Here is a 12,341-nt window from a genome sequence, read left to right as displayed (position 1 = left end):
AATGACCTGAGCACCTTTGACTATATCACGCAGCAATCTTCATACTCCAGTCTTGCCACCACCTTGACAGGCAAGAAGTTTTAAGCCGACTTTTTTTATAAAATGTCTGAGCGCAGATGGTATTTTGCAGAAGTTTAAAACAGTGTGGAACATCGGCAACAAAACCTCATCAAGCACGAGAATACATCAGGGCATTCTGACAGACCTAGTAATTGTGGCCATCTTGAAGAAAGGTAAATCCAATGCCACGAACTAGAAGCCTCTCCCTGTTGTCTGTCATTATCTGGTGGTCCTGAACAGCCTTCTGCTTGTGGTCAAAGAGTGGATTCTGTCCCTTTAGAGGTACAATGGAATGATTTTCAGACTCCCATCAGCTCAGGAGCTTTGCAGGAAGCAGCACCAACCCTGATATTGTAGCACCTGACTTTGTCATTCAGGTGGGACTGAGGAGCCTCAAAATTGACTGCCAGTAGAAATTCATGTTGATTTGAGCTAGTGGAGTTGTTCTAGTGAACCGGTGAGGAATCGAAAGGCCGACATGGCCTGTTTCCGCTCCGTAAATGGTTATATGGTTAAATGGAGTGGGGAGGGTGGTGTGACTCCAGTTCCCAGTACAGGAGAGGGGAGGGTGGAGTCACTCCAATTCCCAGTACAGGAGAGGGGAGGGTGGTGTCACTCCAGTTCCCAGTACAGGAGAGAGGAGAGTGGTGTCGCTCTCGTTCCCAGTACAGGAGAGGGGAGGGTAGTGTGACTCCAATTCCTAGTACAGGAGAGGGGAGTGTGGTGTCACTACAGTTTCCAGTAGAGGAGTGGGGAAGGTGGTGTCACTCCAGTTTCCATTACAGGAGAGGGGAGGGTGGTGTCACTCCAGTTCCCAGTAGAGGAGTGGGGAGGGTGGTGTCACTCCAGTTCCCAGTACAGGAGAGGGGAGTGTGGTGTCACTCCAGTTCCCAGTACAGGAGAGGGTAGAGTGGTGTCGCTCCAGTTTCCATTACAGGAGAGGGGAGGGGAGTGTGACTCCAGTTCCCAGTACAGGTGAGGGGGTACAGGATAGGGGAAGGTAGTGTGACTACAGTTCCCAATGCAGGAGAGGGGAGGGTGCTGTCACTCCAATTTCCAGTACAGGAGTGGGGAGGGTGGTTTCACTCCAGTTCCCAGTACAGAAGAGCGGAGGGTTGTGTCACTCCAGTTTCCAGTACAGGAGTGGGGAGGTTGGTGTCACTCCAGATCCCAGTACAAGAGTCAGGAGGGGGTTGTCACTCCAGTTTCCAGTACAGGAGAGGGGAGGGTGGTGACACTCCAATTCCCAGTACAGGAGAGGGGAGGGTGGTGTCGCTTCAGTTCCCAGTACAGGAGAGGGGAGGGTAGTGTGACTCCAGTTCCCAGCACAGGAGAGGGGAGTGTGGTGTCACTCCAGTTTCCAGCACAGGAGTGGGGAGGGTGGTGTGACTTCAGTTCCCAGTACAGGAGAGGGGTGTGTGGTGTCACTCCAGTTTCCAGTAGAGGAGTGGGGAAGGTGGTGTCACTCCGGTTTCCATTACAGGAGAGGGGATGGTGGTGTCACTCCAGTTCCCAGTTCAGGAGAGGGGAGAGTGGTGTCACTCCAGTTCCCAGTACAGGAGAGGGAAGAGTGGTGTCGCTCCAGTTCCCAATACAGGAGAGGGGAGGGTAGTGTGACTCCAGTTCCCAGTACAGGTGAGGTGGTACAGGATAGGGGAGGGTAGTGTGACTCCAGTTCCCAGTAGTGGAGTGGGGAGGGTTGTGTCACTCCAATTCCCAGTACAGGAGAGGGGAGGGTGGTGTCACTCCAGTTCCCCGTACAGGAGAGGGGAGAGTGGTGTTGCTCCAGTTCCCAGTACAGGGGAGGGGAGGGTGGTGTCACTCCAGTTTCCAGTACAGGAGAGGGGAGGGTGGTGTCACTCCAGATCCCAGTACAGGAGAGGGGAGGGTGGTGTCACTCCAGTTCCCAGTACAGGAGAGAGGAGAGTGGTGTCGCTATAGTTCCCAGTACAGGAGAGGGGGGGGTAGTGTGACTCCAGTTCCTAGTACAGGAGAGGGGAGTGTGGTGTCACTCCAGTATCCAGTAGAGGAGTGGGGAGGGTGATGTCACTCCAGTTCCCAGTAGAGGAGTGGGGATGGTGGTGTCACTCCAGTTCCCAGTACAGGAGAGGGGAGTGTGGTGTCACTCCAGTTCCCAGTACAGGAGAGGGTAGAGTGGTGTCGCTCCAGTTCCCATTACAGGAGAGGGGAGGGTAGTGTGACTCCAGTTCCCAGTACAGGTGAGGGGGTACAGGATAGGGGAAGGTAGTGTGACTACAGTTCCCAGTGCAGGAGAGGGGAGGGTGCTGTCACTCCAATTTCCAGTACAGGAGTGGAGAGGGTGGTTTCACTCCAGTTCCCAGTACAGAAGAGCTGAGGGTGGTGTCACTCCAGTTTCCAGTACAGGAGTGGGGAGGTTGGTGTCACTCCAGATCCCAGTACAAGAGTCAGGAGGGGGTTGTCACTCCAGTTTCCAGTACAGGAGAGGGGAGGGTGGTGTCACTCCAATTCCCAGTACAGGAGAGGGGAGGGTGGTGTCGCTTCAGTTCCCAGTACAGGTGAGGGGAGGGTAGTGTGACTCCAGTTCCTAGTACAGGAGAGGGGAGTGTGGTGTCAATCCAGTATTCAGTAGAGGAGTGGGGAAGGTGGTGTCACTCCAGTTTCCATTACAGGAGAGGGGATGGTGGTGTCACTCCAGTTCCCAGTTCAGGAGAGGGGAGGGTGGTGTCACTCCAGTTCCCAGTAGAGGAGTGGGGAGGGTGATATCACTCCAGTTCCCAGTACAGGAGAGGGGAGAGTGGTGTCGCTCCAGTTCCCAATACAGGAGAGGAGAGGGTAGTGTGACTCCAGTTCCCAGTACAGGAGAGGAGAGAGTGGTGTCGCTCAATTTCCCAGTACAGGAGTGGGGATGGTAGTGTAACTCCAGTTCCCAGTATGAGAGGGGAGTGTGGTGTCACTCCAGTTTCCAGCACAGGAGTGGGAAGGGTGGTGTGCCTCCAGTTCCCAGTACAGGGGAGGGGAGGGTGGTGTCACTCCAGTTTCCAGTACAGGAGAGGGGGTACAGGATAGGGGAAGGTAGTGTGACTACAGTTCCCAGTGCAGGAGAGGGGAGGGTGCTGTCACTCCAATTTCCAGTACAGGAGTGGGGAGGGTGGTTTCTCTCCAGTTCCCAGTACAGAAGAGCGGAGGGTGGTGTCACTCCAGTTTCCAGTACAGGAGTGGGGAGGTTGGTGTCACTCCAGATCCCAGTACAAGAGTCAGGAGGGGGTTGTCACTCCAGTTTCCAGTACAGGAGAGGGGAGGGTGGTGTCACTCCAATTCCCAGTAAAGGAGAGGGAAGGGTGGTGTCGCTTCAGTTCCCAGTACAGGAGAGGGGAGGGTAGTGTGACTCCAGCTCCCAGTACAGGAGAGGGGAGTGTGGTGTCACTCCAGTTTCCAGTAGAGGAGTGGGGAAAGTGGTGTCACTCCAGATCCCAGTACAGGAGAGGGGAGGGTGGTGTCACTCCAGATCCCAGTACAGGAGAGGGGATGGGGTGAACTCACTTCACTTTATCTGCAGCAGGAGGTTGATGATAATCGATTTGTTTGGAATGTGGTGCAAGTCTGAGGTCCCATTGCTCCCTTTTCTTGCTGAAATATTCTTGTCCCTCCACTTTGATCTGATGTTGGTGACTCCAAGGTTTTCTCTAGCTTCCTCTGTGCCTCCACACCATACACGCCCTAATTTTTTTGCCATGTTCCTTCACTATGTCCTCTATTTCACACGCATCATGCCCCGCCCTATCCCCCCTCCACCCCATAACCCCTATTTTCTTTCTTCTGGTCTATTTGGCATGTCTGGTCCTCCTGCCCCGTCTCTTGATATCTGGCTGCAGGCTACAGCTTCTTTCCCCATGGTCAGGTGCAGAGCCTTCCCTCCACAACCCCACTCTCCCACCACTGGGCACACTATGTAATACAAGAACTGTGGGCTGGGTCTCTCACAGACCCAGGAACATGGGTCGCATGGCTCACTGCTGTGTATAGGAACTATCTATTGTTACAGAGTTCTGTGTTGTGTATTGGCCTATGTGTTGTGTGGTTTTATGTTAAAAAGTGATAGTTTGCCTTCGAGAGCCTAGGTGAAGGTGGACTGCTGAGAGAGTGGGAGAGGGACTGAGCATGTGCAGTAAATGATCTCAAAATTTCTGGACTTGGACTGTGGAGTGGAAGGAGGCCCAGAGCATGAGTCATGGTCTGGGGGACAGTTTAGAATGTTGGGCATCTCAAAAAGGATGAGCATTCCGAAGGCAGCCAGAAGGATCCGGACCTAGTCTCTCTCTCTCTCTCTCTCTCTCTCTCTCTCTCTCTCTCTCTCTCTCTCTCTCTCTCTCTCTCTCTTTCTCTCTCTCTCTCTCTCTCTCTCTCTCACTCTCTCTCAAAGATCTTTTGGCTTCAGTTCACCAAACAAACTGAATTTTGATTATGATCTTTACTTCGGTTGAAATCGAAGTTTTGTGAGTCTCATGTGTTTTGTGTTTGTTTTGTGTCTAAGATTTTCTGTGGGCTGTTTGGAAATATGACTTAGACTTTAATTACATATGTTATATTTAGGCTGGGGAATTTTACACTGTTATAGGAATTTGCATAGTAACCAGTGGGCATTCTTATAAAAGGGGGGATTTTGAATTAAAGTTTGAAGGTGAATTTTTGTTAATAAAGTAATTGTTCATCTTTACCCCTGTGTGATATGTCTTCTTTGTGGTTGCTGGTTTGATCTTGTAACACTATAAAAAGTGCTGTAATTTCTAAATGGTCAAACCAAAATGCATACAAATAACCTGGAATAAAATCTGGAATGCACACTTTAATCACGTGAATTATTTGATGACAAATTTAAAACTGTGGAGCACAGGGGCAAATAAAGGCAAACGTGTGTTTGTCTCAAACATTATGGAGGTAACTAGTGGGGCACTGAGTGCGTTTGAATAGAGGGATCTGGGAATCTGTGCTCTGTGATGTTCCCAGCTCAGATTCCTCCTGCAGTCACTGGAGCTTGCCGGCTGACTCTGCTCTTGTCTTTGCAGCTGGGACAGTGGCTCATCCTCCCATTGTGTACAGAACACGGGGACAGTCGATCGAATTATCTCTTAGGACTGCACCCCCTGGAGTTAATGAGGTTCTGTGGAGACACTCAACATCCAACACCCGGTTAGCAGACTACTTCAAGGGAAACGTTACATACTACGGTACTAAGGAGTTCAAGCAACGGACCTCTTTTAATCGCAAGAACTTAAGTCTGACAATCCATGATCTATGGAAATCTGACTCTGGCAATTATGAAATGGTTTTCACTGAGAAATCGGGAAAAGAAACCACAGAGAGAATCCATCTGGAGGTCTACGGTAAGTGAGACTGCTGTGGGGGGGGGGGTCCTGGGTTTCACCGGTCCCTGGAATCCCCACCCTCTTCCTGATTCACATGTGAGGGCAGATCCCATATATTCCCCTGTTTGAACCCCACTTACTGTGCCAGTGTTCAGAACTGGGTGGGGAGTGGGGGGCACAGTCCCAGAATAGTGGGGCTGAGGCAATGGCCAGGCTGGGAGACACACCCACCAAACCTCCATGGATGGGGCCGGGGTGGGGGCAAGATGTTTATTGCTCGATCTTCATGCTGCGTATTCATTCCATAGGATATCGTGTCCCAGTGAGTGACACAGTGACGTTCACAACCAGCAGTTTAGTTTCTGACCCACTCTTTTCAATAGTGTTCACTATTGTATAATAGAACATTGACAATCACAGCTCAACACAGGCCCTTCAGCCCACAATGTTGTGATGACCTTCGTAAACCTACTCCACAACAATCTTAATTTCCCCACAAATATAACCCTCTATTTTTATTACATCCATTTGCCTATCTTGGATTCTTTTTGAATGGTTCCTATTGTACCAGCCTCCAACATCATCTCCAGGCACCCACTACTCTCTGTATAAAAAAAAATCTGGCATCTCCCCTAAATATTCGTCCACTCACCTCTGGTATTTGCTGTTGTTGCAGAGGTAAAAAGTGCTGGGCTTGTCAATGGATGTGAGGACCTCAGTGTCAAGGGGCATAAGAACAGTGACGAGAGGGGTATGGGGATGCCAGTGATGAGGGCCGTGGGGACCCCAGTGACGAGGGGCATGGGAACCCCAGTATCAAGAATCATGGGGTCCCCAGTGTCAGGGGGTGTGGGGACACCAGTGTCAGGGACGTGGGGGTCCCCAGTGTCAGGGGCGCGGGGTCCCCAGAGTCATGGGGCATGGAGACCCCTGTGTCAGGAGAGGTGGGGACCCCATTGTCAAAGGGGCATGAGGACCCTAGTGTTGGTGAGCATATGGACCCCAGCAGTGTTTGGGGATGGGTATGCCAGATGTGGTGACCCCAGTGTCAGAGAGCATGGGGACCACAGTAACATGGGGACCCCAGTGTCAGAGACATGGGGACCGCAGTGACATGGGAACCACAGTGATATGGGGACCGCAGTGACATGGGGACTGCAGTGACATGGGGACCGCAGTGACATGGGAACCGCAGTGGCATGGGATTGTTGGGTCTCCAATGGGTCTGGAGAACCAATAAATCTCCAGAGCCAGATTCCAGCTCGTTTCATACTCTCACCACTTTCTGTGTGAAGTATTTCCTCTTAATGTTCCCCCTAAACTTTTCCCAGGGTTTTAAGGAAGTGGTTTTTGAATAACTGGTGTAGTGTCTTCCTGCAGACTCCTGTGGGTTCTGCAGCAGTTCCCATTTATCGCAAATTTGTTGGGGGAGCTGTACAATTTTAGGAGGGGTGGAACACTGCAGAAGCATTCAAGATTTCCCCTAGAACCATAGGACATTACAGCACAGAAAAAAAGGCCCTTCTAGTCTTGCTGAATTATTATTCTACCTCATCCCACTGGCCTGCATCCATTCCACGTTCCTCCATAATGCCCCCCCCCCAATCCATGTACCTGTCCAAATTTTTCTTAAATATTAAAATTGAGTCTGAATTCATTACTTTAGCAGGCAGCTTGTTCTACTCTTTCACCACTTTCTGGGTGAAGAATTTCCCCCTCATGTTCCCCCAAAACTTTTCCCCTTTCATCCTTAATCCATGTCTTCTGGTTTGTATCTTACCTAACCTCAGTGGAAAAAGCCTACTTGCATTCATTCTATCTATACCCATCATAATTTTGTGTACCTCTCCCTTCATTCTTCTATGCCTCAGGGAATAAAGACTAACTGGTCAACCTTTCCCTGTAACTCAGTTCCTGAAGCATCCTAGTAAATATTTGCTGCATTCTTTCAATTTTGTTGATATCTTTTCTATAGTTAGATGACCAAAACGGCACACAATATTCCAAATTTGGCCTCATCAATGACTTTTACAACTTTACCATAACATCCCAGCTCCTCTACTCAATACTTTGATTTATGAAGACCAATGTAAAGCTCTCTTTATGACTCTATCCACCAGGGAATTATGTATCTGTATTCCCAGATCCCTCCATTCTGCCACACTTTCAGTGTCCTATCATTTAACATGTATGTCTTACCTCTATTTGTCCTTCCACAGTCCAACACTGCACACTTACCTGCATTAAACTCCATCTGCCATTTCGCTGCCCAGTTTTTCAGCTGGTCCAGATTCCTCTGTAAGCCTTGAAGCCTTTCTCGCTGTCCACAATGCTTCCCATCTCTGTGTCATCTGCAGACTTGCTGATCCAATTTATCATCTTGATCATTGAGAGAGATGACAAACAACAATGGACCAGCACAGCACCAATTTTTGAGGCACACCACTAGTCACAGGCCTCCAGCCAGTGAGGCAATCATCCACTGCTACTCTCTGGCTTGTCCAATAAAAGCCAATGTCGAATTCAGTTTATTACTTCACCATGAATACTGAGTGACTGAACCTTCCAGACTAACCTTTGATGTGGAACAATGTCAAAGGCTTTTCTGAAGTCCATGTAGACAACATCCACAGCTTTTCCTACTTCAACTTTCCTGGTAACCTCCTCAATAAACTCTATAAGATTTGTTAAACACAACCTAACATACACAAAGCCATATTGACAATCATTCCCTGACTCTCCAAATACATATGTATCCAATCTATCAGAACACCTTCCAATAACTTACCTACTGCACCAGCTTAGAATTTCCTAGGTTACTTTTGGAGCCTTTTTTGAAGAATGGAACAACAAGAGCTACCCTCCAATCCACCTCACCTGTGGCTAACGACATTCTAAATATTTCCACCAGAGCCTCTGCAATTTCTGCACTTACCTCTCTCAAGGCCCAAGAGAATATCTTGTCAAGCCCTGGGGATTTATCCACCTTATTTACTTTAAGACAGCAAAGATCTCCTCTTCTTTTAACTGTATAGGTTCTCTGGCCTCACTGCTTGTTTGCCTCACTTCCCGAGAATCTGTGTCTGTTTCCTGAGTAAATACAGATGCAAAAAAATAACATTTGAGATCTGCCCACCTATTCTGGCTCCATACATAGCCAGACACTCTGATTTTGTCCCTTAATATACCTGTAGAAGCCCTTAGGAATTGCCAAAGCAGCCTCATGTCTTGTTTTAGCCTTCTTGATTTTACTCTTAAGTACTTCTAAGCATTTTATATATTCCTCAAGTATCTAATTTGCTCCTTGTGGCCTATATCTGCGATAAACCTCTCTCCTCTTCTTACCAGACCTCTAATATCCCTCAAAAACCAAAGTTCTTTATACCTGTTAACATTACCTTTATCCTCCAGGAACAACAAGCTCTGGACTCTCAAAACTTCACCTTTGAAGGGCTCCCACTCATCAAGCACATCCTTGCACCTACCAACACCTCCTATGCTGCTGCCTCCTCCGTAGCCTCGCAGCGACCCATCCAATCCAGCAATGAGCCCGGGCTTTGGGCATCTGAGCAACCCTCCACAGCCCCGGTTCCAAACCTCTGAGGCTTGTTCAGAATCGGCACTCTCACGAATCCCTATCCCGATATCTGCTTCTCCTGGTGTGTGGCCATAGGTTGCCGAGTCCCTCCCTGGCCCGCTGATGTGGTCTCTTGCCCCGTAGGATCCTCGTAGTGAAAGTATACTGTATGTGGGAGAGGGGGTTGTTCTCTCACTCTGGTACCTTGCGCCGATCAGCTGCTCTTCCGGTTTGGGCTGGATTTGGGCACCCGCTGTCTTGGGCACTGGTCTTATGGATCTTCACTGTAAAAACTGCCATCAGCCCTTTTCAATCTAAACCTGTACAGAACCACCAGGTGGGATGGCCGGGCAGTAGGAGTGCTGAATCTGTGTCCCCCACTTCCCCTGGGTCACAGTGGTCGGTGGGACTCGAGGTTGCCTGTCAAACAGAAGAGATGAGGACAAACTAATGTATGTGTTGGGCTGTGTCTGTCATTCCTACGGCCATCCTGATCTCACCCTATTCCAGATATTCCCTCTGCCCCATCACCCTCCCTCACCCACTCTTCAACCAAAATCTAATTGAATTTCCTGCAATCACTGAACTGAACTATGACCAGTTTCTCCCTCTACAGTTACTGCCCAACCTGCTGAGTGCTCTGAGCCCTGTTTCAGATTCCCACTCCCTACAGTCTCTTGACTTGCGATGCCTCAGAAGAATGAGAGGAGCTGTCACTGAAAGCTTGGTGGGAAGGACGCAAGTCATGGTGTCTGGAACTGTGGTTGCATCTCTGAATGGGGTGGTGCTGAGGAGGGTCAGGAACAGGTTTGTGGATGACCGTGGGCAGTGGTTGGAAAGGAAGACGCAGCACATGTGTGAACCTCCTCCAGCAGCACACACGTGAAGGTCTCCAATTAGGGCATATATGAACTACAGCGTGAGGAGAAACTGGTGGGTGGTAATGAGCAGAGATTGACTCATGGATTATTGGGGGCGTGATGGGAAGTTTGAGATCGAGGGGCCAACAGGGATCTGCTTCACCCATCTTTCATCTCCCCATTCCATCCTCAGAGATCGTGTCAGGGACATACATCTTGGTTCAATATACCACCAGGAGCTGCAACCTCACCCTGACCTGCTCCGTGACATTGGGCCAACCCACCAGCTTCAGATGGTGGAGGCAGCAAGAAGCGGTGGTGAACAACTGGACACATCATCTCCATGGGGACGGAGCAACAGTCGAAATCATTCACCCAGCAGAGACCGAGGGTGTCATGTACCAGTGTGAGGCCAGAAACCCAGTCAGTCACAAAAAGGCAGAGATCCAGCTTAGGGACTTCTGCAGACAGACATCACCATGTGAGTGTCAAAGTGGGGATTCAGGATTTGGGAAGGCACTGGTTTCCCTGTTAAGACAAAATTGAAATATTTCAAGTAAGAGAGTCATTCAGCACAGTCCAGTGGATCACATCCACGTAAATTCTGCATTCCAGCTCATGGCCATCTAGAACTAGTGATTCAGATGATCATGTAGACATTTCTGTCAGGAAATCTGCTCCCCCACTCTCTCCATCTATGTGATCCCCGACCTCCTCCACTCTCCCCATCTGTGTTCTCCATTCTCCCCACTCTCTCCATCTATGTGTTCTCCATATTCCCCACTCTCCCTGTCTGTGTTCTCTGTCCTCCCAACTCTCTGTCTATGTGATCCCCATCCTCCCAACTCTCCCCATCCATTCTCCGTACTCCCCACTCTCTCCATCTATGTGATCCCCGTCCTCCCCACTCTCCCTGCCCTTGTGTTCCCCTTACTTCCCACTCTCCCCATCCATGTGTTCCCACTCTCTCCATTTACGTGTTCCCCATACTCCCATCTCTCCCCATCATGTGTTTCCCATAGTCCTCGCTCTCCCCGTTCAAGTGTTCCCAGTACTCCCCACTCTCCCCATCTATATGTTCCCCCTACCCCCCCCCACTCTCCCCATCTATGTGTTCCCTATACTCCCCACTCTCCCTGTCTGTGTGTTCCCCCTACTCCCCAAATTCTAACAAAGAGAATGATCTCGAAGCTAGAGGTCCTCAAATACTAAATAAAAACAGGTAGGGGCAAAAACACAAATGGTTTGCACAGCATTCTCCAGTTCATAGTCTTAATCCTTTATCTACTGGGATGAATTTTTTTCTCTCTTATTTGGGGTAGGGAGTATCTGGGCACCAATGTGCCTCCGATATTGTTGCCACACTTCAATATCTCTTGATATTCCATATCTCTTCCACAAATTGTAGGTGATTTTCTCCAGGGGAATGCAGCTCTGTATTTCCATATTCCATATTTAGCTGGGAGTCTGACTTCCATGAAACTGCTATACACTTCCTGGCTACTGCCACAAACTGAATTTGGTGTTTGGAAGTCTTAACTGTACTTCTCCAATGTCCCCCAGAAGGTACAACTGCAGATCCTGTGGAAAATCCACCTTTGTAATTTTTTTCACAGTGTCACCCAGGTCTTCCAAGAGGATCTCACCTTTGTACTCAGCCAGGTGGAGTGGACAAAGGTTCCTACCTCCATACCCCACCTGAAGCACATTTCTGAGGTTTCTGGTTTTGAATTGTGTAATTTTATCGGTGTGAGGTATCACTGAAGCAAGAAATTATATTTCCCCAGTATTGCTGGACATAAATTGGGATAAAAGTGAAATTATGCCTTCAACAGAAGGAAATTATATGCAACGCCAAAGGGATACTCAATTCAAGTGGCCAAAAGATTGTATTAAATACTTAGGGATTTGTGCAGATAATAATTTGAAGAAAATAGAAATTGAATTATCTACTGTTACTTAAAAATGTTGAAGAAATCTTTAAAACTTACCTATAACTTTAGTCGGAAGAGTTAATTGTATAAAAATGAATATATTCCCAAGAATACAATATCTTTTCTAAACATTTCCTATCTTAATACCTCAAATTATTTTTTCAAGAACTGAATAAATATATAAGGAAATTCCTCTGGCAAGGTAAAATTTCAAGAGTTTCTTTTTTTAAAAAAAACTTTATTTAAATGATTTTTAAACAACATGCAATCAAACATAACAAAAAGAAATAAATTTATATATATAAATAACCCTCCCCACCCTTCCACCCCCCTTAAGGGGAGCCAAAGATAAAAGTAAAACATAAAACATATATAATATTTCAAAGTATTTCCAAATTCATATATTCCAAATAAGGAGACCACATTTTTACAAAAAAAGAATAATTATCATGCAAATTACATGTAATTTTTTTCCATAATAATACAAGCTCTCAATTCATTCTGCCAATGTACTATGTTAATCTCCACATTATCTTTCCAAGTACTAGCTACACATTTTCATGCT

The 12,341-nt window shown here is 48.0% G+C and overlaps 1 protein-coding gene across 1 annotated transcript in view; it reads left to right on the top strand.

Moving 5' to 3' along the window:
• LOC138764838 (CD48 antigen-like) overlaps window positions 1-12,341 on the top strand; it is a 42,063-nt gene that overhangs the window by 13,624 nt on the left and 16,098 nt on the right. Inside the window, exons 2-3 of the mRNA XM_069941171.1 lie at window positions 5,106-5,423; window positions 10,036-10,323. Of these exons, the coding sequence (XP_069797272.1) occupies window positions 5,106-5,423; window positions 10,036-10,323 (606 nt within the window). The remainder of the gene's footprint in view (window positions 1-5,105; window positions 5,424-10,035; window positions 10,324-12,341) is intronic.

Source organism: Narcine bancroftii, chromosome 5, assembly GCF_036971445.1.
Source record: "Narcine bancroftii isolate sNarBan1 chromosome 5, sNarBan1.hap1, whole genome shotgun sequence".
In the NCBI taxonomy this organism is placed as follows: Eukaryota; Metazoa; Chordata; class Chondrichthyes; order Torpediniformes; family Narcinidae; genus Narcine; species Narcine bancroftii.
This window is presented reverse-complemented; position numbering and strand designations above follow the sequence as displayed.